The sequence below is a fragment of the Nannospalax galili genome, unplaced genomic scaffold, assembly GCF_000622305.1.
Source record: "Nannospalax galili isolate Female #2095 unplaced genomic scaffold, S.galili_v1.0 scaffold611, whole genome shotgun sequence".
NCBI classification, from domain to species: domain Eukaryota; kingdom Metazoa; phylum Chordata; class Mammalia; order Rodentia; family Spalacidae; genus Nannospalax; species Nannospalax galili.
The window spans coordinates 1,971,944-1,996,561 of record NW_008330486.1 but is presented as its reverse complement, the minus strand read 5'-3'; the positions used below and the strand labels follow the sequence as shown (position 1 = coordinate 1,996,561).

The window sequence follows — 24,618 nt, the reverse complement described above, 5'->3', positions numbered from 1 at the left end:
TTTTTCTTTTCCTATTTAACATTGAATGTAAATATTCTCCCAAGTCATTAAACATAGCTAACAATAAGATCTTTATATTACTATATAATAAAATCCTGATAGCAATTTTAAAATAATCATTTTTTTCTTTGTTAGAAACTGAGATTCTAACACTATAAATTAATGCTTTGTTCCCCAAAACCATGTGGCTAACTCCATAATTTATGTCTTTATTCAACTACAACTTTGATGAAGTAATATAAATATTCCCCGACCAAGCAATCTGTTTAAAGTTGTACTCCTACTCCTGATACACGTAATTCCTATTTTCCTGCTTTAGCACCATACTTTTGCTTTTGTGTATTGTGTCTTCTTCCACCAAAAATAAGGTTTATAAAAGCAGATATTTTTGACAATTTTGTTTACTGCTTTAGTGTCAGTGTTCTAAAAGAGCACCTTCTAACAGCAGATACTCAGTTTTTTTTTTTAATTTACGTGTATGAGTGTTATGTCTTCATGCATATAAATGCACCATGTGGTGCAGTGCCCACAGAGGACAGGTGTAGGATCCCCTGGACCTGGAGTTATGGACAGCTGTTAGCTGCCATAGTGGGTGCTGGATTTGAAGCCAAGTCTTCTGCAAGAACAGCCAGTGTTCCTAACAACTGAGCAATCTCTCCAGTGCCCCTCAGTACTTTTTTGAATGATTATAAGAATATTAAAAAAAGACACATTATAGAACATGTTTTAAACTAGAGTAAAACAAGTGAACAAAAGTGTATACAAGTTGAATAAACAAAAAATGTTATGGTGAAAATAATTCTTTGGTGTCTAATTTTTAATTAATACGTTTTTTGGTGTGGGAAAAATTAATTTCGTCTACAAAAAAGTTGATGCATTAAGATTAGTGAACAAGAAATGTGGACAAGTAAAATTATCCTTCTGACTCATGACTTAAATGGTAAGAAATCCTTTTCTAGTCATAAATGTTTGCTAACGCAGTATGAACATATAGATAAATAACAGAGTTGCTGCCCACGGGGGGCTCAACATCTCCTGGGGAAGACACACAATGTTTAAAAACAGCACGAGAGAACTGTAACAAACACTATACTGTGAATACAGGGTAAAGAACAGTGGGAAGCATGTAGTTAAACTGGGTGCACCTTGATCACTGTCTTGCAAGCTGTCTTCTAATAGAGAGAGGAAAAGGGAAGCACTACTGCTGAAATATTCGGCTCAGACCAAGGAAAACAAACAGAAGACTAGAGGACAGAGGTTTATGTGAACAGGTGCTCCAACTTACTCAATGCCATCAGGCAAGGTTCTAAGGGGAGGATATCCTTCAGGAGAAAGTAACATCAGTGTGAAGCAGCTGGCTCTAATGCCGCTAACACACCACAGGGAATGTGGTAAAATGGAAGAAGATGAAGGTCTTCATGTCCAAACTCTTTTGTAAAATGAATTATACTACCCCTGGTAGAAAAACTGTAAGAGAAAGGAAGATAGAAAAGGGAAGCTAGACGGTCAAGATTGGAAGAAATTTCTAAGTATTTGGACTTCATTCTGAAAGCAATGTTAAACATTTTAAAAGTAAAACACTAATTTCAGAAAGTCACAAATACATAAAAAGGGACTAGAGAGATGGCTCAGTGGTTAAGAGCACTGACTGTTCCTGCAAAGAACTTAGGTTCAGTTCCTAGCACCCCCATGGTGACTAACAACTACCCCTAAGTCCAGATCCAGGGGATCCGATGCCCTCTTCTGGTCTCTGTGGACAATGTACACAACACGGGTGCACTTAAATGCAGACAAAACACTCATACACATAAAAATTTAAAATACATAAAAAAAATAACTATTTTAAAAATCACCAACATCAACTCTCCAGAAGTTACTGGAAAGCAAAATTTTGTTACGTTTTTCTTCCATTCTTTTTTCCTTACGGAAGGATTTTTGCCTATACCATGCATGTGTGTTTAGTTTTATGTGAAACTGCATAACTATATTGCATTTTTACCCCATTACTATCGAATCAAAAGAAATTTGTAAAATGGCATATATAAACATTTCATGAATGTATAACCATATTTTATTCTATCCTCTCTTTTAGCTAGAGTTAGGTATAAGTGAAAAAAAAACTAAGTTTTTTGGTCCATTTTTCATTTTAGGTAGTAAAATCTAGGTTTTGTTTGAGCTATCCTCTACTTTTAATGGAGAAAAAAAATCTTTCATTCCATTCATTCATTTCTATTTTATTCTACTTTGTTAATCTACTACTTCTGTTTTCATTAAATTATCTATACATCTGGAATTCTGTTGACAACTGTTGCTGAGTTGAGGCTCTGAATTTATTCCCTTCCTCCTGCACACTATCAAACAATTGCACCGATTTTAAATCATCCTCCTGCTGATTCATGATGCCTAGTTTAATATCTGTTTGTTTTACATCATGAATACAACTTCATTTTGATTCTAAGGAATGTGAATGCCCGTAGGGGGAAAATCATTAAATGTTCTTGAATGTAACAGGTTTTGGAGCTCAATGATAAATAACTACAGTTTAAAATAGCCCAGTAGACAGGTCCAAAATATGTTTGTTCTTTAATCTGCCATCATCGCTGTACAGTCTATTCATCTTTTAAAGTTGTTTAACTGCAGAGATTAAACACATGCAACCTCAGCTCTGGACTCAAGAAATAAACACACACAGCACCATTGACATGCCAAGACAATCTCCTATAAAACCAGATTTTTGTCCCCAGATTTTTGTTTCAGGTAATGTCCCGCACAGATCCTTATCTTCTCCAGAACACTGTTTGAACAGCTTCTACACTGTTCATATCAAGCTGCAACACAGTCTAACTTACTAGCAAAATGACCTCTATTGAGAATGTACTAGAATTTAGAATACAAATATTATACACACATATACACACATATATACACACAGAGAGAGAGAGAGGGAGAGAGAGAGAGAGAGAACAAGATTTAAGTCATATTTACATCCAAATAGGTGGGAAATATACAGAATTCACACTTCACATCTCACAACAGGAGTCAAGAATCCCACAGTCTCCCAGCTTAGCCTCTCTGAGTCTTCCCCAGGTGCGCTTAACAGTTGAGGATTTGGAAGCCTTGTATCTGAGGACTATGATAAGCAAGCAATCTGTGCAGCACAGCCCCTTCCTCCTGGGCACATGCCTGCTGACTTACACCTTTACTCCAGGTACACTGCTCAGTGACTTCACAGCATTTTCTATATCAAAGTCTCACCACACCTTTCTAAAACAACCTGATTTTTAAAATGTAGCTAACTACTCCTCAGAGTCTAAACATAAGAAAAGCAGACATGAAGTCTGGAGTTCACCTGCTTTGCCCACTGACCTCACAGCACTGCCACCTGGCCTTCTTGCGTGTGGCCCCTGCATCTAAGTGGGCCCTTCAAACTGCTGTGTTCCACAGGCACAATACACATGGATGCATCCAACCAATCACAAATCGCAAATATTAAAAATAAAATGTCTATAATGAACATATTGGCTTTTTTCTTGTCATTATTTCCTAACAATATAGCTTAACAACTGTTTATATAGCACTCACATTGTATTAGGTATTAGAAATAATGTAAATATGATTTTAAGCATATGGGATGACATGTGTAGGATATATGCAAATACTATGCCACGTTATGTAAGAGACTTGAGCATCTGCCAGGATCTTGGAATCACTCTCCCACAGATACCAAGGAACAACACCAGTTTGCATTCCAGGAACACCTCCTTCAGGTACCATCATGGTTTCTCTCACCACCAGATACTTAATACAGCAGTAAGAATGAGAAAAAGATCACGTCTTATATACAGATGGTGTGATAACAGTAGGTTCTTTGATTTTACTGGGGTTTAAAAAAAATGACATTTGCCAAGCATTTACCATATGTCAGATGCTATAGTGTTTTATATGAAATATCTCATTTAACTTTTACTATAACCTTACAACTACTACTCAAATCTTACTGAAAAAGAAAACAGCTTCAAAAGATTAGGTTATTTTGGGTTAAAAAAAATACAAACAATTAATTCTAGACTATGTTACAAGGCTTGTGGCCTCTTTGTAATTCTGACAATTTTTCACTTTAAAACTGTTAAATAGCTGGGCGTGGTGGCCCATGCCTTTAGTCCCAAGCACTGGGGAGGTAGACAGGTGGAGCTCTGTGAAATAGAGACCAACATGGTTTATATAGCAAGTTTCAGGCTAGCTAGCACTACAGGGAGACCCTGTCTCTAAATAAACAAAATAATTTTAAAATAAATTTCTGAGTTAAATACTCAAAAATTTAAAAATAAAATGTTAGTCTACTTTGTAAGTTTTTATGCTTAGCAGAAAATTTCTGCCCATCTCAATGAAAAAATCAACTTAGGGCAATACAATTATTAACTGGTTCAAAACATATTGTGGGGAGTGGGGAGGGGACCTGACAGCTGACATACAGTATTCCATGAACAAGAATGTAACATCAAGTGTCTAGACATGATGTGCCCCATAGGAAGAACCACACAAGTGTGTGTAAGAGGGGATGAAACACAAGATAATATATTTATAACACATTTCTTTTTCTTCCTTAATTTTTTCAGTACGCATCAAAAGCTTTGTAGCCTATCTAAAGTACCAGAGGGCTGATTCATGAGGATAAAGACAAGGAAGGACTGCATAAAAGGGAACAGACCCAAGTGAACTTCATCTTGATCTAGAAATTTATAAGCCATATCAACATGTTACCTCATATGCTTATATTGTCTTTGATACTCTGGAATTATAATTAGATAAACAACCTTGTAGCTCTTAGTTGTTATGTAATTCAGGCTACATAATACAGTTTTCAACTGCTTAAAAAATTCAGAGTGTGGGCAGGTGAGATGGCTCAGCAGGTAAGGGCACTTGCTGCTAAGCTGAGTCCTGTCCCTATAACCCACCAGGATGGAAGGAGAGAATCAACTTCTGTGATTTGTCCTCTGGCCTCCATATGTGTGCATACACACATACATACACAAGCATACACTAAAATAAATGCATGTAGTAAAAAATTATGAACATCAAAGTTTTCTACAGATGAGAATAATGACTCCACACTTTGTAACTACAATAAAAATCATTTAACTGTATGCTTATGAGGTAAAATTGAGGGGCTGGAGAGATGGCTCAGCAGTTAAGAATACTGATTGTTCTTGCAGAAGATCCAGGTTCGAATCCCAGCACCCACACGGTAACTAACAACGGTCCGTAACTCCAGTTCCAGGGGATCTGACAGCACCTTCTGTCCTTGGTGGGCATTGCACGACACGGGTGCATTTACTTACATGCACGCATAACATTCATAAATAATAAAAAATATTTTTAAAAAGAGGTAAATTTAATGATATGTACTGTAAGTTATCTCAATACAGCTATTGCATAAAAAAATCAGAAGTCACGTAAGTGCTCAATAATTACATGAAAAATTCTAAAAGAGAAAATTAAGTGGTTTATACATAAAATTAGGCACAAAAATATAGTCATCTTTCCTTTAACTCTCTTTTATAATTTTATCACCTTAACATTTGCTAGGAGCTTTTACAACAAAGGGTTTACAACACAGACATGAAGCATGCTACAAGAAGCTGGTCATTAATAAATACCAAGGCCTGCCAGTGATATTCTTGTGAAAAGCATATGGTGGAGTCTTATTTTTTGTTACTTTTTATTTTTATTTTATGTGCATGAGTGTATTGCCTGCATGTATGTAAGTGAATCCGTGTTGCACAAAGCCCACTGAGGCCAAAAAAGGGTGTTGGATCCTCTGGAACTGGAGTTATGGATGGTTAGGTGCCATGTGGGTGCTGGGAATGGAAGCCGGGTCTTCTGCAAGAGCAGTCAGAGCTCTTAACCGCTGAGCCATCCCTCCAGCCCCCATTATTATTATTTTTTTAAACTACTGTAACAACATTTTAATTGCTGTGTTTAAAATACTGGTAAAGTTGGATTAGTATGTGCCACAGTTATAATTGTTTACTCTGTTGCCTTTGGTTTCTACTTTTTGTCTTTCAGTCTATTTCTGTCCTGTCTGTTTTTGTGGTGTTGGGGAAGGAAATCAGGGCTCCAGGAACTGCTCAACACTAAGCTGCATGCCCAGCACTCTTTTCTCATTTTATGTGCATATTTTATGAGGCTCCATTTTCTTTTGTTAGAGTCTGTGCACTGAGAGCATAGAGAGTTCAGAGGCCAGTCTCAGGACAGCTCTTCAGGAGCTAGCCACATTGGTTTTTGTTTGTTAGTTTTGTTGTTGTTGTTGTTGTTGTTGTTTGAGACAGGGTCTTACTATGGTCCTCCCAAGTGCTGGGATTAAAGGGATGCACTACCATGCCCTTCACCTTGTTTTTTGAGACAGGGTCTCTCACTGGCCAGGCACCTGCAAAGGAAGCTAGGCTAGGTGGCCAGCAAGACCAGCAAGACCAGGAATCTGCATGTCTCAGCCTCCACAGTGCTGGGATTACATGTGTGTATCACATCATCTGGCTTTTTTATGTGGATTGTGGGGATCAAATTCATTCTTCATGCTTGCAAGGTAAGCATTTTACCAACAGAGCTATCGCCTCAGTCCAAGACTTTATTTTCTATACTCGAGCATACTTTATTAGTTTTTCCATCCCCATTAGCAAAATACCTGAAATAATTAACTTAATAAAAGAAGTTTTTGTTGTTTTGTTTTTTCTAAGAGAGAAACCAAGACTATACTGGGGTTCCAATATCTGCTTCAAGGGTTATGTCCCCAATGACCTACTATCTTCCAAGTTGGCCCTATCTCTTAAATATTCCATTACCTCTCGAGAGTACCATTGACTGTGGACCAATCCTTTTAACACATGAGCCTTTTGGTCGACATTTCTGATCAAATTGTAGCACATATCAACTATATTTCTTTTTATTCTTTTAGTAGCCCTACAGTTTGCAATAGATAATTCCAATTGATCCATGCCCAGTTTCTGTAACACTCTACTTCCCCGTAGTGCAAATACCATATATGATTTCTCCAACTCCTTTAGTCCTCTACTGCAGCACCGCTGCCATGTACATCATGAGCTACATATGGACCTACCCATGAACTATCCATAAATATACTGCTGCGTTATTTTAGACAAACTAAAGCAACTAAAGATCAATAAAAGCTTTTGGTACCTTCCTGTATTTCTTCCCGTTCTTTTTTTTTTTTTTTTTTGCTGATTTGAGCTTCCAACCTGTACATTATTCCTTTCGCAGAACTTGTTCACATTTCTTGCACAGCAAGTATACCAGTGACAAATTCCCTCAATGTTTATTTCTTCATTTTTATAACATTTATTTATCTTACTTATTTGTTTGTTTATTTGTTTGTTTGTTTGTTTATTTATTTATTTTATGGGGGGCACACATGCCATGACTCATGGGAGAAGGTCAGAGAACAACTTGTGGGAGCCAGTTCTATCCTATGGGTTCCAGGGAGCTAACTCAGGTCATCAGACTTGGTGGCAAGTGCCTTTACCCTCTGAGCCACCTTGACAACCCTCTCCTTCATTTTTGAAAAAAAAAAAAAAAAAAAAAAAAGCTTGGTTTTACCGCTTTTTAAAAAAAAATTTTATGTGTATGTGTGTATTGCCTACATGTAGGTAAGTGCACCTGTGGAAGACAGAAGAGGTCATCCGATCCCCTGGAACTGGAGTTATGGACAGTTGTTAGCTGCCATGTGGGTGCTGGTATTCGAACCCAGGTCTTTTGCAAGAACAGCCAGGGTTCTTAACTGCTGAGCCATCTCTCCAGCCCCTTGGTTTAACTCTTAAGAGTTTCTTTGTTTTAGTTTAGTTTTTGCCTTTTAGCATGTCTTGTATCCTTCTGTTGAAGGCCAGCCATGACATGAAACAGAGGCAGGTGTTTCTGTGAGGTTTTTGTGTTAACTGGCTAGGAATTAGACTGTGTTTACTATTTGTTACTTCATGGTATGATAGGCTAAGATCTTTCTCTCTCTCTCTCTCTCTCTCTCTCTCTCTCTCTCTCTCTCTCTTTTTAGTGCCTAAGGGTTTCCCTTAGACTCCTTAAATAGGGAATGAGGCTGATGATTCTTTCAGACACAATCCTATGTGATTATACAAGAGCCCCACTGACAGACAGGGTGGTAGAGTGTAAAGGGAGGGAAGCATTCTATAGTCCTATGGTAAGACAGTAGTCTTTTATAGAGCTCGAGCTGATTATGTCTCTTCTCTTGTATAAAATGCTAGACAGGGCTGAAGTTGGGTATTTTCTTTCCTCTGGGTCAATTGGGCTGTGATAAAACCCCAGTTGATTAGGCTGTGGTAAAACAGTTTCCTTTGAGGGCAGGCCTTGTTAAAGAGAACAGACAGCTGTGAACATATTTCAGAACGGGTTCTTTTCTCTTCCCTGTACAGAAAGCACAAGGGAAATTTTCTCTGATCTTCACAGTTAGAACCAGCTACAGTTCCTGAAATACAACTAAGGAAAATGTAGTTCCCAGTCTCCCAAACTAGGCACCTTTTGGAGTTTTTAACTCAAAAATTAGTCCGCAGTGTGCCTCCAGCAGTTTAGCAGCAACAACAGTTTAAAGTACCCCTGCCCTCCTTGTGATTAAAGGCTTAGTCCCCAAGGTGGTACTGCCAAGATGAGGGGCTACCTAATTAGGTCCTTAGGCCACTGCAGGTGAGGTGCTCTTCTTAAGTGACTTCTTGAACTTTCATCAGTGAATTATTTTGAAAGGAACAAGCCTGGCCTCAACTATCCTCCTCTTCTCTGTGCCTGCCAGGATGCTCTCACTCCATGTGTACCTGCTATGTTCCACCACCCACATTACCAGGAGTGAAACCTACCCTTACCTCCACCTTGGACTTTGATCTTCCAAAACTGAATGGAAATAAATCTTTTCTCTTTATAACCTGTTGCCTTGGGTTCTTGTAGTAAAACAAGGCTAACTAATCCAGGGAAGAAAGACTGGAAACAATTCTATGCATTCTTTCTTTTCCCAGCATGTTAATAGTCTACAGGGATCCAAATGAACCATATCCAGCCTAACACATTCATTTATGTATTGTCTATAGCTACTTTCATGATACAATGGAAAAGCAAAGTGGCTGCAACAGAGACCCTATGCCCTGCAGGACCAAAAAGTATTTACTGTCTGCCTTTTGGATAAAATACTTGCTGGTCCTCAGTTTAGACACATCATACGCTCTCATTACATAGATCATTGATACTGAGTATTTGTCATTCAGTTGTCAGTTATACCCGAATGTACATAGTGCAAATGATGATAAAGCAAAATGATATTTAAATCCCATGAAAATTAAAATAAAGGAACTACTAACTCCACTTGGGGCATCCAGGAATGACTGAGAATACATTTTTGTCATACTTTGGCTTAATATTTTTTAGTTCTATTAATCCAATAATTCTCACTCTTGAGTTTAAGATGCTGAATCACCTTGAGGACTAATTAAAAACAAAGCTGTCTACTCATCCTGTTAGGTTTACATTAAGAGTAAACCTAGGATGGGTTCTTAAAATTTGTTAAGTTCCCATGCACTGTTGGTCTTTTTTGAGAAACATAATTTGAGACATACAAAACATTATATTTGAGTCATACAAAATTTATGACAAAAATTTTATTTGATACATACAACACATAATTTGAGAAATACTGCTCTAACAAATCAAGCAGAATAAAATAAATTACAGCTGTAATGTCTATAAAAGAATATCATACAAAAGAAAAAAAAAGTGGTCTATGTCAGGCAAATAAGGTTTGGCCTCATAGGTGACCAGTTTCCTGAATTAAAGATTTTAGGCCCTCGGCTATTTTCCTATTTTAGCCATTTACCTCACTTTCCAGATAAATCTACCTCTTCCATCATCTACCCTCATTCATAGACTCCCTATACCATCTTCAGACTTCAGCCAGTATGAAATGTCCCCCATGGGCTCTTGTGTTTGCTCATTTGGTCTCCTGCTGGTGGTGCTGTTGAGGGAGTGGTAAAGCCTAGCTAGAGGAAAAGGGCTGCTGGGAAGTGGGGGGAGGCAAGTGAAGATCATATTCTGGTTCAACCTTTAACTACCTCTCTTCTTCCTGGCTGGTGTCATAAACAAGCAGCTGCTGCAAGCGCCTGCCACTAGGACCCAGCTGCTTCAGTCTCCATGACAGACTGCATCCTTCTAAACCAGGAATCAAAATAATCATTCCTCTCTTAAGTTGTTCTGTCAGGTATTCTGTCACAGTGATGAGAAAAGTAAATAATACAGCACAACTGAACAAGTGACCTTAGCTGTCGGTCTTGTCATCTTAAACCTTCAGTTCAAACCCTATACCAGGACCAAATCTTCCTCAGTGTTAATTTAACTTCAAAATTCCAAGTTTATCTTTTGGGAAACAGGCAGGGATACAGAAAAATCAGCCCATAAAAATCTAACTACATTCCCTTGTACACTCAGTCATAAAAGGTTAATGACAGTTGATTCAGTCATTTGCTCAAAAACCTGTGTGTGTGTGTGTGTGTGTGTGTGTGTGTGTGTGTAATGTGTATGTAGGTACATGTAATGTGTATGTGGGTGCCTGTCAAAGCCAGAAGAGGGTGTTGGATCCCCTGGAGTTCTAGGCAGTTATGAGTCACCCCTGTTGTAGGTGAAAGGACTGAACTCAGGTCCTCTAGAAAGAACAAATGGTCTTAATCTCTCCAGTTCCATTTGTTTACTAGTTTTAAGATAGTTTAACTGCTCTCACTTAGACAAACATTATTTATAATCTACACAGTGAAATAAATGGTACTATAGAACTAAAACTCCTAATAAACAATTACTTCAGTTTCACTAATGCAATTTAAAAGAAGCGGTTACTCTAAATCGTTCACACTGTAAAATGCTTCATTGGTTTAATAATTTATTTGGGGGGTAAGAAATTATCACATTATATACATCAAATACACAAACATTAATATATGGAAAAATTAAGCACCTCTAAGAATGCAGTAAACAGAAGATAGTCACTAGTACTTACCACTAAATGAAAAATAAGATACAAAAGATGCTGTCCCTAGATTACAATAATTTGTTTATTACAACAGCACAGGAAAAACATTAAGAGTAACGAAGTACTTTAGTCATACAGAACTCACTGCACAATATGAGGTCAAGAAAAGACTAGTATGAACTAGAGGAGCTAAAAACCATTTCATAGTATAAATAATTTGGGCTGCTACTTTGAAAAGAGGTAAGATGCTTAAGTAGGATTTGGAGATGGAAGCAGAGATTCTAGGGAAGACATAAATCATGAAAAAACAGGGACAGAAGCAGGACCACAAAATATAAGACAGTAAGGGACTTGCTAGATTGAAGTAGGTGCTGAATGCTGGTGACCATCAAGGAATAGGGTTGAACCAACTCTACGGGGCTACATTGTTTTAACATCTTTGAAACCAGATGGAAATCTTTACACGTGATATGGAAAGCACGAAGAAATTGCTTCAGATTTTTAGAAAGGAATCACATGAAAGCTAACATTTTGAAAGCCTTATTTTGATAGCAATACACAGTGTAGTTCAGTGAAGGACAACCATCAAGGACAATGCTATCACTTTTCTAGGAACAACTTAAGTGACAAAAAGTTTATTTCAGCTTATGGTTTCAGAAGTTTTAGTCCATCATAGTGAGGAAGAGATGGGGGGATTAACAGAGGCAGAAACATAAGGCTGCAGCAAAGAAGTAAAGCCAGAATGTACTCAAGGCCCACCAAAGTTCCCACAACATTCAAGTGCCACCAGTTGGGGACCTAGTACTTAAACAAGTAAACCTATGAGGGAAATTTCACAAATCACAAAATTCTACCTCTGTTTCCTCTGCCAGAGGAAGGGTCACAGCTATCTTATAATGAAAAATATGTATTCTAACTTTAAAATTCCTATGGTCTTATAACCCACAGTTCAAAAGTCCATAGCCTCTGGGCTGGAGGGATGGCTCAGCTGTTCAGAGCATTTGTTGTTCTTCTAGAGGACTCGGGTTTGGTTCCCAGCACCCACATAACAGCTAACAACTGTCCATAATTCCAGCTCCAGGAGAGCCTCCTTCTGGCCTCCACAGGCATTATATATACACTTACATACATACACATACATACACATAAAGTAAAATTTTAAAAGCCCATACCCTCTTCTGCAACAAGGCAATTACTTAGCTATGAGCCTCTGCAAAATCAAAACACAACTTATATACTTCCAAGACACAATGCCACAGAATAAACATTCCACTAAGCATAACAAAGAAAGACTGAACCAAAGCAACACCAAAACCCAACAGGGCAAACATTAAACCCTACAGCTAAATGTCTGACATCAGGGGCACATCTAACCAGGTTGGGGAGAGCTGTTCCTATGGCCCTGCAATGTGTAGTACATGTGGCCTCTCTCGGGCTGACTCTACTCACTGTCTGCAGCTTCCTTCAGCAGATGTCTCATGTTCCTGGTACCTACAACATCCTCTGATCTCCACTTCAAATTAGCCTTTGCCTTTACAGCTTCCCACATAGCTCACAGTGGAGCTCCATGCAAGGAGCTACCAATACTGGGCCTCACAGGATTTTCTCTGGAATCTTGGTGCAACCTCTTCTAACTCCATAACCCTTGTATTTTACATGCCTGCAAAACAGCACCACATGGACAACACCAGTTCTGCTGCCAGTGGGGGATGTAGCCAAGCCTTTTTACCACAGATCTGCAGCCTCTGATGCCTGAGGGGCTGTATCAGGGAAAACACTTCCCTCTGCTGCCTTTTTCCAACAAGGTACCCTGAAATCTCTATCCTCTCAGACACTGTTTGTTTGTTTGTCTGAGCTATGTTTATATACGTAGGTATGTGCACATGAGGGCAAGTGTCCAAGGAGTCCAAAGGGCACTGGATCCCCTGGAGCTGGAGTTACAAGCAGTTGTGGAGCCAGCTGACACGGGTGCTGGGAAATGAATGTGGGTCCTCACAATAGCATTACATGCTCCTAACCACTGAGCATCTCTCCAGCCCCTTCAGTACTCTTTTTAAAGCCAAGTTTTTCAAATATGTTTTCAGTTTTACACCAGAGCCTTTGGTGGATGTGATCTCACCATCAACATAAAGGCACCTTTCCTGTTTACCCAATGCAAAGTACTCAGTTTCTCTTTAATGATGCTAATCTCTTTAACAGTTAACATCATTCTGCCTTGTCTCTAAATAGAATCATACTCCATTCCTTGAAAAACTACATTTTCACATCCTTCTCCACTTTCTGCTCTTTCACTGTAAATCTGGGTAAACGCAGTAAGCAAGAATCATGTGACAACCTAACATTATGCTATCTTGAAATTTCTTCCACCAAACAAATTAGTCCATTACTTTTTTTGCGGGGGTGGGGGCGTCTTTTTGAGACAGGGTTTCCCTGTAGCCCCAGCTGTCCTGGAATGTACCATGTAGACCAGGCTGGCCTTGAACTCACAGAGATCCACCTGCCTCTGCCTCCCAAGTGCTGGGACTAAAGGCATGTGCTACTACGCCAGGCCCCATCTATTACTTTTAAATTCAGTCTCATTTAAGTCTTCAGGACATGCACTGTATGTAGCTAGATTCTTTGCCAAAATGTCACACAAATGGCCTATAGCCCAATTCCCAGAAAGTGTCCTTGTTCCCCTCTGAGGCTTCATGTGCACAATCTTTACTGTCTCCTTTTGGACTGATGTTCTGGTCTTCCCAACTCCCAACAGAATGGCACATTAAACTTTGCTTATAGTTCTTCACAGCTTCTCTAGGTCACAACTCTTCTACATTTATCCTGCAAACCAGTTCTGAAGACCTATAAACTACATGGTAGGTTCACTACAGCAATGGCCCCATTCCTGGTACCTATTTTCTGTATTACTTTCTTTCATGGTTGTGACAAAATACCTGACAAATCAATGTAGGAAGGAAAGGTTTATTTTGCCTCAGGGCTCAGATGTTTTAGTCTCATCATGGCAGAAATGATGATAGTAGGACTGTTTGGCTAGGGTTTCTCATACGTTGGCAGTGAACAGGAAGCAGAGAACAGAACCAGAAGCAAGGCTGACCTGTAACCTGCAAAGAGCCTCCTGCAGTGATCCACCTCACTCAGCTAGGTCCTACTTCCTAAAGGTTCCACAACTTCCCCAAACAGGGCCACCAGCTGAGGCCTTGGTGTTGAAACATGTGAGCCTATGAGAGACATTTCAGACTCATAATAACAAAATGCAACTTTTGCTGCCCTAATAATTACAGGCATAGGATATTTGGGCCAGGTATAGTGGTGCATGCCACTATAATCCCAGCACTTAAGAGGCAGAGGCAGGCAGATCACTGTGAGATTGAGGCTGGCCTGGGATGGTCAACAGAACAAGTTCCAGGCCAGGCCAGCTAGGGCTACAGGGAGAGCTTACCTCAAAAAAAATAAAAATAAAAATAAAAATAAAATTAAAAAAGCAACAACAAGAACAACAACAACAAAAAACAGGCATAAGATATTTAAACACTGAAATAATGGTTTGGCACTGGAAATAGAAAACTAGTAAGAAAAAACAACTCTTGCTGGAGAGATGGCTCAGTGATTAAAAGCAATGGTTGCCCTTGCAGAGGACCTGGGTCTGGTTTCCAGTACTACCTGGCAGTTTGCAACCGACTGTAATTCCAGTTCCGGGGGATCTGATGCCTCTTCTGTCCTCTGTGGTCATTGCACACATCGGTGCACTTAACATACATGCAGACAAAACACACATTAAAAAAATAAAATTTTGATAAGATGGTTATAAATGGTTGGTGAGGCCGGGCGTGGTGCCTTTAAGCCCTGCACTTGGGAGGCAGAGGTAGGTGGATCTTTGTGACTTTGAGGCCAGCCTGGTCTACATAGTTAGTTCTAGGACAGCTGGGGCTACAGGGGGAACCTGTCTCAAAAAGACAAAAAAAAAAAAAAAAAAAAAAAAAACCCAGGTTGGTGAGAACTATGTTCCTTACTAAGTTTTCCAAATAAATTTTCTCAGTTATTTTCCTCTAATTATTTACAGGACTGGCAAGGTTCACTGTCATTAAGAGTTCTAAATTTAATTCCTGACACAGAATAATGAAGTCCTAGTAAGCATCTATGTTTGAATCTATAACCTATCCTATAATTTTTGGCTAAAGATCACAACCCTGAGTTTTGTCACTAAAAATATTTATTTCCTCTGAATTCCTCCCTCATCTACCACTAATTACTGCATTAAACAAAATCTTACTTTTAGGTATAAGTGTAACAAATCCAAGTGGAAAACGTTTTAAAGGTTGGGACAGTGTCCTATTCTTAATTTTCCTATGCTTTGCATGTAGGAGGCACTAAAATAAATATGTATTGAACTTATCTTTCTTTGACTTCTTGCCTCCATGAATTTAGATTAATCTTTGACTTTTTACTTTCTGAAAACTTTTTTTTTTTAATCTTGCACTTATAATCTTTTAGTGGTACATCTTGAGTTCTATCTTGGTGCGTTTTTTTTGTTGTTTTTTTTTTTTTTCTGGAAACTTTTAGATTTATTCTCTTGGGAGAGAGAAAAAATACTCCTGAAGCCAAAGAAGAGGAGGAAAATGCACCACCATGTCTGTCAGCAGCTGCGCTACTGAAAGTCACCCAAAGGGAAGAGCAGGCAGCCAGCGAGATGGAAACTGCCAGGGTAATAAAGCTATATATATGCCTTTGGTAGCTCAAACGGCCACAGACAAATTTAGGGAAGTGATTCATTTGCATTAACTGAAGCATTTTGTTGAAATGCATTTTCTAGGTCCCAGAAATATTAATTTTACTCCAAGTAGGATGTCAGTAAAGTCTTATGCAATTACATTCCTATATTTCATATATATTGCAAAAAATGTAAGTTCTTGGCCTCCCTGTATACAAATAATGTACTTATACTGTAAATTACTTAATTTTTTGCAGCGATGGCTTTGTTTCACATATATTCATTTTAATAATTCCTGTGAACTTAATATATGAAAATGAGGGTGTTTCATTCAGTTAATCTGTTTTTTTTCAAATCACTAAAATGGACTTCTCTCAGATAGTAAAGGCACTCTAAATTATCAAGAAATATTAAATAACACAACTCATATCACTGTTCTTGGGAGTTGAAGAGAGGTTCATTAGGCAGTGGTTCATGAGTTGTAGCTTACACAGGCAGGAAAAAGAGAAAGGTTAAGTAACAGGTAAAGGGATCAGCATAGGCATAAGCAGAGAAACAAGATAACAAAATTGAATAAAAAGGGGATAGACAGTGAAAACTGAAGTGCTCACTTAATACAGTAACCCCTTTTCTTACCTTGTACCTATTGGCAGTACAAAATAGGGGGGCTGAACTCTTGTCTTTTATGATTGTGTAACTGTATTAATTCAACAGTGAACCTAAAAATTTTACAGCCACTCTTGAAAGAGATGTATCTTTGCTCTGGAAACTGTTGCTGAGTATGTTAAAGCTGTAATGAAATGCTTCTTCTAAAAAAATAAAAAAATATATATTTAAAAAAATAGGGGGGACATGGAAAAACAAAGAAAACACAAAACCCAAATGCTCTCCTACTATGCTCAGGTTGTGTATTTGGGGGGTGGTATTTGGACATACTTGTATGTGTGCATGTGTGTAGGCAGGTGTGTGTGCATGTGTATGTGTAAATGTGGTGGCTAAAGGCTGACATTGGGTACTTTTCTCAATTGCTCACCACCTTATATTTTAAGACAGGGTCTGTCACTGGACTTGGAGCTGACTCAGCTAGGCTGGCCGGCCAATGAGCTCCAAGGTTCAGACTACCTCAACATCCCCAGAGCTGGGGTTACAGATGTGTGAAGCTGCACCTGGGTTTTAGATGAGTGCTGGGGATCTGAATTCAGGTCCTCATACTTGTACACCAGGCACTTTACTGACTGAGCCACCTCCTCAGCATCCATGCTCAGTTTTAGACCTTAATATCAGGCATTATAAATAACACAACAGCTCTAGTGATGATTCACCCTCCAAGAAAACTAATCATTATGATGCATTATCAAAAACAGAGCTCAAATTCTCAAAAATAACTGATTTCAGAAAGAAAAAAGAATCAAATATAAGACATATATGCTATCACTTCCTATATCCGTGTTTTTGGCAGGCATAAATGAACAATCAGATTATGATGCAAGTTCAAATCAAAGTATCAAAGTATTATACGTTATCTGGCTCCTTGCTATCCGGATTTACACAATAAATAGGTTCAAACAAATTCTTTCTACATAAGGCTATTTGGAAAGGATGGTAAATCACACCTCATTGACTTAACTTCCTAAAGTTCATGGCATAACAGACTGGAATCTTTTACTCTATGACCTCATATCCTTTCAACTCAGTACTCCAAATAGAGATTCAAACTGCAAGGAATATCAACATGTTTTTAGTTTAATCTCAGATATAAGGAAATATAAAACCTCACCTCCCATACAATCTTTTTTAATATACACAGAAGCTACCATAATAGATGCTTGACAAAAAAATACTATGAAAATTAACCAAACCTCATTATGTTTCTATTTCTGCTTACAAATAGGACGTATGTAGTTCATGAAACAAAAAAAGGAAATGACTGTAGCCTCAAAAAGATTATTAAATCATGTCTGAAGGTTTTTATTTATGTGGGTTAAAGTTCAGCGCTAATTATCTTAATCCTATAGTCAGCAATCAAAAGCATTAAAGCTTTAGCGTATAGTGCCCTTTATTTCATTACACTGCACAGAGTAGGGAGCTTCCCTGACTGGCCAATGTTGCTCATCTTTAACCTGACCTCTTAAAATCCTCCAGGAAGAAGAGAAAGCAATTAAAGACTACACAGAGAAAACAGGAGAAACAGAAGCAATGGCTAAGAGTGTATACTTCTGTTAGGGATACAGAATAACCATCTTACTATTTTGTGCTTACAAAGACACATGACTCATTAAAATGTCTACTAAAAATGAAAATAGGTATGACGCGCAATCCTACACTAAATTATTTACTACACTTTCTTCTTTACATCATCAAATTTACAATATGGCATTCGTTGCTGCCTTAAAATACTTCATTAGTACTATAGGGAAGAGGTTCCTATCTATGTTCTTGTAGGTTTAATCACCTCTGTAAAAACAAGCAAAAAAAGGCATAGAAACAGCCCCTTACTGGAGTCGCCCAACCAGCAGCTCATTGACTCCCTGACAACTGGGATTACTGTACAGTCTAGCATATCTGTGCATAATAAACCAGATCTTACAATACTTTAAATGTAATACATGCTCAACAAATATTTACAGGCTTAATCTCGTAACAAAACACTTGTACAAGGTAATAAGAAAATACATTCAGATAGCACTCATGGGCTAACACCCAAGTAGACACAGACAAATCCTAATAACCTGTGGACTGAAAATGTCCTGCTGACTGCTTATGATAAGTTAATTATATTAGTCTTTCACTGTGCTTAGGGTATGTTTTATTATTGCTGTCAATATTAATGTAGTAACAGCCATAAAACTGAAAAGCTGAAAGGATCTGCAAGGTCATTAATATAACCCTCTCATTTTATAAATGAAGAAACAAAGGTCTATTTATTTCTTTTGTTGTTCTTGCAGAATTCATACTTTGACACATGTCATTTCAGTTCCCTAACTAAATATGAGAAGTTTTATTGCATATTTTTTCCCAATTATTAATACAAGCAAAAGAGCATCCATTAAATGCCAGTCTTTAGCACAGTGCTTTGTATATAGCAGATACTCAGTTGAGGACTTACATATTGTTCTTTCTTGAAGTATTCAAATTTTAGCAAATGACAATGTTTAATATTTATCTGCCCAATCTAATTAAAAGCAACTTGATGTAATTTTTATTCAAAGCATATCTTTCATAACCAATAAATACTTCTGTCCTTTCTACCACTGTGAAGCTCATTTTCTCCCTAAATCCCCCAGACCAGTAATGAAACAGAAGCCCAATTAGCTCTGCATATACCATCATTCAAGATACTTTCCAGTGCGGAGAGCAAACTGGTCAATTATTTAAACACATATATATCATTACTTAAGCTAAACAGGACCAGAAATCTGACAGGCTTCAAATTGCTTAACTTGCCTTTCTGGTCAACAGGCAAGTTTGATTAGTTTCAAATCATAGGAAAGCAAAGAACTGCCTTTTTTCTGGAATCAGAGCCATTAGTGCTGGGACACAACCACCGCAGCTGGCCTCAGTACAGGCAAGCAAATTAAGTCCTTTGTATTATAGAGTGGCTAAACTCAAGGTAGATAGCATTGTTAACCAACTAAACTAAAATATACACAGGGCAAAATGAAGAGCCTAAACTTGAACTCCTAAAGATGTGAGCTATTTTACAGAACCTGTTTGCTACTACAGTTGGATGAACAATTATTTCTCTCAGAGCTAATAAACTGCATGGCCCAAGAACAAAACTGAACTAACTACTGAGTTCTAGCAGAAGACAGAAATCAGGACTAATACGGTATTATTATGCAAACCTTATAGAGCTCCATACTTTTCTCACTGTAGTGAGATGGAAACAAGATTAATCATTTAATGTTGAGATGTTTATTGTCGTGTCATTAATAAGAAAACAAAACTAATTGGGATTTAAATGAGAATTTAGAAATGTCCAAAACAATTCTTAGATTATAATTCTAAGTCTAAAATGACCAGATCAGAATAAAATAGAGACTAGGAACTCTTGACCCTCCAGCACTGTTTCTAGGGTCTGCTAATGAATCCAGAAATCCATAGCTTCCATCATTCAGTTTCTTTACATAAAATGGGCAGACTAATGATACATCTTACTGTTTAAAGATTTATAAGGTTTTACTTGAAAAAAAGTTTCATAGATAAAAATAGCATTTGGCAAAGACTAAGTTTTTAAAGAATCTCTACTTTCTACAATAAAACAGGTCTTCTTTTGATTTTTGAGGTAAAAGTTTATTATATAGGTTACAGCATAATAGCAAATGAGTCATGTAGGTATGACCCTTCCTCCCTCCCTCCCTCCCCCCCTTTTTCCTTTTCATATGGTGCTGAATATCTGGGGATTGAACCTAGAGACTTATACATGCTAGGCAAAGGCTCTGCCCTAGCTACATTCCCTGCACATTATCTATTCTTAAAGGTAACTAAATAGATAGAAGAGATCTCAAATATAGTGTTTTCTATTCTATTTTTTAATTTCAATTCTATAATGGTTTCAAGTAAAACATCTTTAAAAAGAAAAAAGTAAAACTTTTTTATTGTTGTTTAAACTAAATACAAATTTTCATATTTTTTCAACCATGAAGACACTGAGAGATAAGAAGGGAAAACATGCTTTAATAATCTAAGTAACCAGAGAGGTGGAGCAATGTCGACTAAAGAAGTTCATAGTTAAGTTGGTTGGAGCCTCGTTTCAGGTTGCCAGTATGAATCTTCCTTTAGAAAAAAAGATAGGAGTAACCAGGTATCATGATGGCACAGGCCTGTAATTTTAGCAATTGAGAGTCTGAGGCAGGAGGATCATGAATTCCAGGTCAGCCAGGGCCACAGAACAAAACCCTGTTAAAAAAAAAAAAACAAAAAGAAAACTACATGGATCTACCATGTCCTTTCTCCCTCCTTTTCTTCCTTTGTCCTTTAAGAAAGAGATTATTTTACATGATATTATTTCCAAATTTAAATAACATTCTTATAGCCTGTTGAGTATCAAAACATCTCTATAAATCTCCCTCCCAGTGAAGCATGTAAGTGATTTGAACCTATGGAATAGGAAGGAATAAGTTAAGAAATGGACGACAGACTTGTAACCCTAGGCTTAATTTGAAGATATTCATAAGCATTAATGCAAACATAACAGTATCAAGTTAGCAGAATCTTTATTTTCTAGAATTCCTTTACAATTACATAATAATTCCAACTGCTAAGAAATAGTTTCCAGTCTCATTAAGTACTGTGGCCTCAACTTTGAATACTTACATTTAATCTTTTTTGCAAAGACATATTTAATGCTTGAAATTACAATGGAATATCACATAGCATTTTAATAAATGGAATAAATTAATTATGAACTGAGATGGTAAATAACTCACTGTCCAGCTAAAGGCCAACATCACACACTCTATTTATATTTGTGGAGTAGGAGGACAAGTACAGACTTGTCTGTGATCTGCAAGCCCAGTAATTTAGAGACTATGATCAACCTAAATGCCAAGCCCATTTGATCATTTCTAAATGCCACATTTCTTTGGAATCAAATTTAAAAAAAAAAATTATTTCTATTTTGTGTGTGAGTGCTTTGCCTGCATCTATTTAAGTGCACTACATGCATGCAATGCCTTCAGAGGCCAGAAGAGGGCGTTGGATCCCCTGGACTGGAGTTTCAGAAGGTTGTTAACTGCCATGTCGATGCTGGCAACTAAACCCAGGTCCTCTGCAAGAGCAGCCAGTGCTCTTAACTGCTCAACCATATCTTCAGTCCCTTGAATCAATTTTTAATTGCTAATAATAATAATACCAAAGGATGGCATAGAAACAATACAAAACTGATATCTCAGCATATTACCAAGTGAGTTTTTAAGATGGAGGAAAAATATTAGTGCATTGAAAAATATGAAATGACATACCAAAAGAACTGCAATTACATCTACTAAAATCAATTTTAATTAAATATATATATACTATTTCTTAGAAGATAATAGCAATCACTATTATATCTATGTTTTATACTGTCACTTGATGAATACTATAAATCCATTCTTATAGAGAAGGGGTTATTAGCCTTTATTAAATATAGCCACTAATGTTTATTATCCACTATGATTGTGTGTCCTGGAGTTTTAAATATAAATGAATAAGGAATAATTCCTGCAAATGGACTTACTAAAGTTGGAAATGAAATGCCAGTATGTCATTACAATTTTAATATAAAGATACAGAATGGTACATTGTGATATTAAGGTGTCTGCTTGCTCATTCGTTTTTCAGAGCAAGTTCCAAAGATTGAAATGTACTCTATCTAAAAAGTTTTCTTATGTGAAAGTCAGCACAGTTAAGTTGTACTGGATATGTAACTATCATTACTGATAATGGAATAATTAAATCACATGATTTACTAAGAAAGGGGACTCCACTATCATCATTCAGACACTTCTCACAGTGGCTATGTAACTCACTCTTATTTTAAAATTATAAAGTGAAGAGTCTTCTCCCTTGGTCTCATAATAAAATACTTCTAACCAATTCACTTTTAAAATGTGCCTTTCTTAAAAAGATTTTAGTTCTCTAACTGGAATGTCCTCATCTCAATATAAAAACCAATTCAATTCAATGATAATTTCAGGGACCCTAAGTTACATTACATAGTGATAAACAAAACACCTGGTTTTGTGGAAACTTACACAGTAAGCAGGAAATTACTCATATCTTTAATTATGGCTTTTAAAAGGGGGTGAGGGGATCCACTGAAGAACACAGGTCCCCCTCCTGTACTTCACACACACAAATACACATAGCAATCTCACACATCTGGCCTATTCAAGTTGCCACATAACTACTGTCAAAGCCTAAAAATATTCCTCTTTTAAAATATTTAAGCTTCATGTTAAAACTGAAAGCAAGATACTCAACTGTCAGCTACTGTATAGTATGAAACTAGTAAAGGCTGCATTACCTACTTCACATTAGCATCATGATATGGATGCATGCCAAGAAAATAATGAAAATTACTATATAACAACTCTTACTTTTGTATTTAAAATTGGTTACTGTCTTGAAACGTGTGACTACTGTACATGCAATGCCATTTGCTTTATGATACACTTGTGCTGAAATTGCAACATAAAGAGTACTTTTGACATTTTAGTAGTTAAGCGTCAATGATGAACCTGCCAGATTCATGCTCAAAATCAAGGCTGGGTTTTTTTTTTTTTTACATCATACTTAATTCTATTTTTAAACTTCTATTAAAAGTAATCTCTTAGATCAAATTCCAATACTGCTTTCCATTTTAAAATTAGTGCTACACTTTTTACAAAATGTCAGTTAATTTAAAAAAACTCCCACAAAAACAATGCAAGTTCACATCCAAAGAACATTTGCAATGGTTCTAATAGCAGATGGACTTAATTCGGTGTATTTACGAGTATTGCCACGAGTCTTTAAGAGTTCAACTTCATGCTGAAATATTAGAAATCGTCATACAAGACAATATAGGACTAGTAAAAGGTATCTATAGTTTCTTTTAATAATTATACAGAATAGCACGACCTTTTACATAGAAAAAAATCACTTTACAGTGCAAATTACCACGTTAAAATAAAACACTTTATAGAAAATAAGCACTTCCTTCACAATCAACACAAAAAATAAATTCCCTAGAAACGAATTCGGCGAGAAAATAAAGAACGCAAAGGCATCCAGAAACAGCCGCGAACCCAACTGAATGGAAGAACCAATTCGGTTTTGTGCTGCATATTAATGCTCTTCCGTACAATGTCTTGTTCGGTGAAAATTCACAATCCACTTCTTCCTCCCTCTATGACTACAAAAGGAGTAAACACATTTCACATGTCCAGCTTCAAATCCATGCTACGACCATGCCATGACTTTATCTTGACCCACATTTCTCCTACGCTAAGTGAAAAACGCACAAATAACTTGTTTATCTGCTCCCGATTGAGGAGGGGGAAGGCAGCATGGTGTGTGCGTGCGTGCGTGTGTGTGTGCGTGTATGTGTGTCTGTGTGTGCGCGCGCGCGCGTGCGTGTGTAGACCAGGATGCAACCCCCCAGCCCTCCAGGGCTTCCACAGTCATGCACGACCCTGGAAAGCCACCTTCAATAAATGCATCGGCCTCCGCCGCCCCCCACCCGTCGCAGCGATGTGCCTGGGCTTCCTGCCCCCTGCGATGGAGGATCCTCTTACCAGATGGAGTTCTTGATCTTGTGTTGCAGCGCGCTGGCCTCTGGCCCTGGCAGCCCGGGCACGAGGGCTGGCAGAGCCACCCCGGGGGTGGGGGCACCGAGGGGAAGCTGCAGATGGGCATCGGGCTGCGGTGCTGGCGGCTGTTGTTCCTCTGCCATCGCTGCTGGAGGGGAGGGAGGGAGGGAAGATGGGGGCGCGGGGAAGGGTGAGGGAAGAGCCGGGGAGGGGAGGACGACGAGGGGAGGAGGGAGAGGAGGAGGAGGAGGGGCAGGGAGGAGGAGGAGGAAGGAAGCTGGAGAAGCTAGGCCTATACCCCAGGGCTCGAGTGAGTCGCTTTCGCCGCCCGCCTGAGGGACATCCCCGGGGAGACCGCGCGGCTCCTCCCGGCTCTCCTCTCGCTTCCTCGCGGCTGTCCTCGCGGTTCCTCCGCCCGGTTCTCCTCACCGCCCGCGCGTCACCGCGGCAGAGGCATGGCGGCGCCCCTCAGCCCCCCGTCAGCGGCCGGGGCTGGGGGGCCGACGAACGCGGTCCGCTGCCAGACTCCCCCCAGTCCGACCAGACGGTCCCTCGGGGAATTGGCGGCCCCGGCCTGCCTTCCCGGCCGCCCTCCCCCGGGGCCTGTCGCCTCC

The 24,618-nt window shown here is 38.4% G+C and overlaps 1 protein-coding gene across 3 annotated transcripts in view; it reads right to left on the bottom strand.

The window, feature by feature from the left end:
- The window catches only part of Rfx7 (regulatory factor X7), a 129,592-nt gene extending 105,149 nt beyond the window's left edge, over window positions 1–24,443 (bottom strand). Inside the window, exons 1-2 of one of the 3 annotated variants that reach the window (XM_008847617.3) lie at window positions 24,303–24,443; window positions 23,990–24,152 (exon numbers count right to left, since the gene is read on the bottom strand). In XM_008847617.3, coding sequence (XP_008845839.1) covers window positions 23,990–24,147 — 158 coding nt within the window. In that variant the 5' untranslated portion in view covers window positions 24,148–24,152; window positions 24,303–24,443. Of the gene's footprint in view, window positions 1–23,989; window positions 24,153–24,302 lie in introns of those variants that run through there. The other 2 variants (XM_008847609.3, XM_029570747.1) reach the window with 2 other exon arrangements.
- Between the last annotated feature and the right edge of the window lie 175 nt (window positions 24,444–24,618).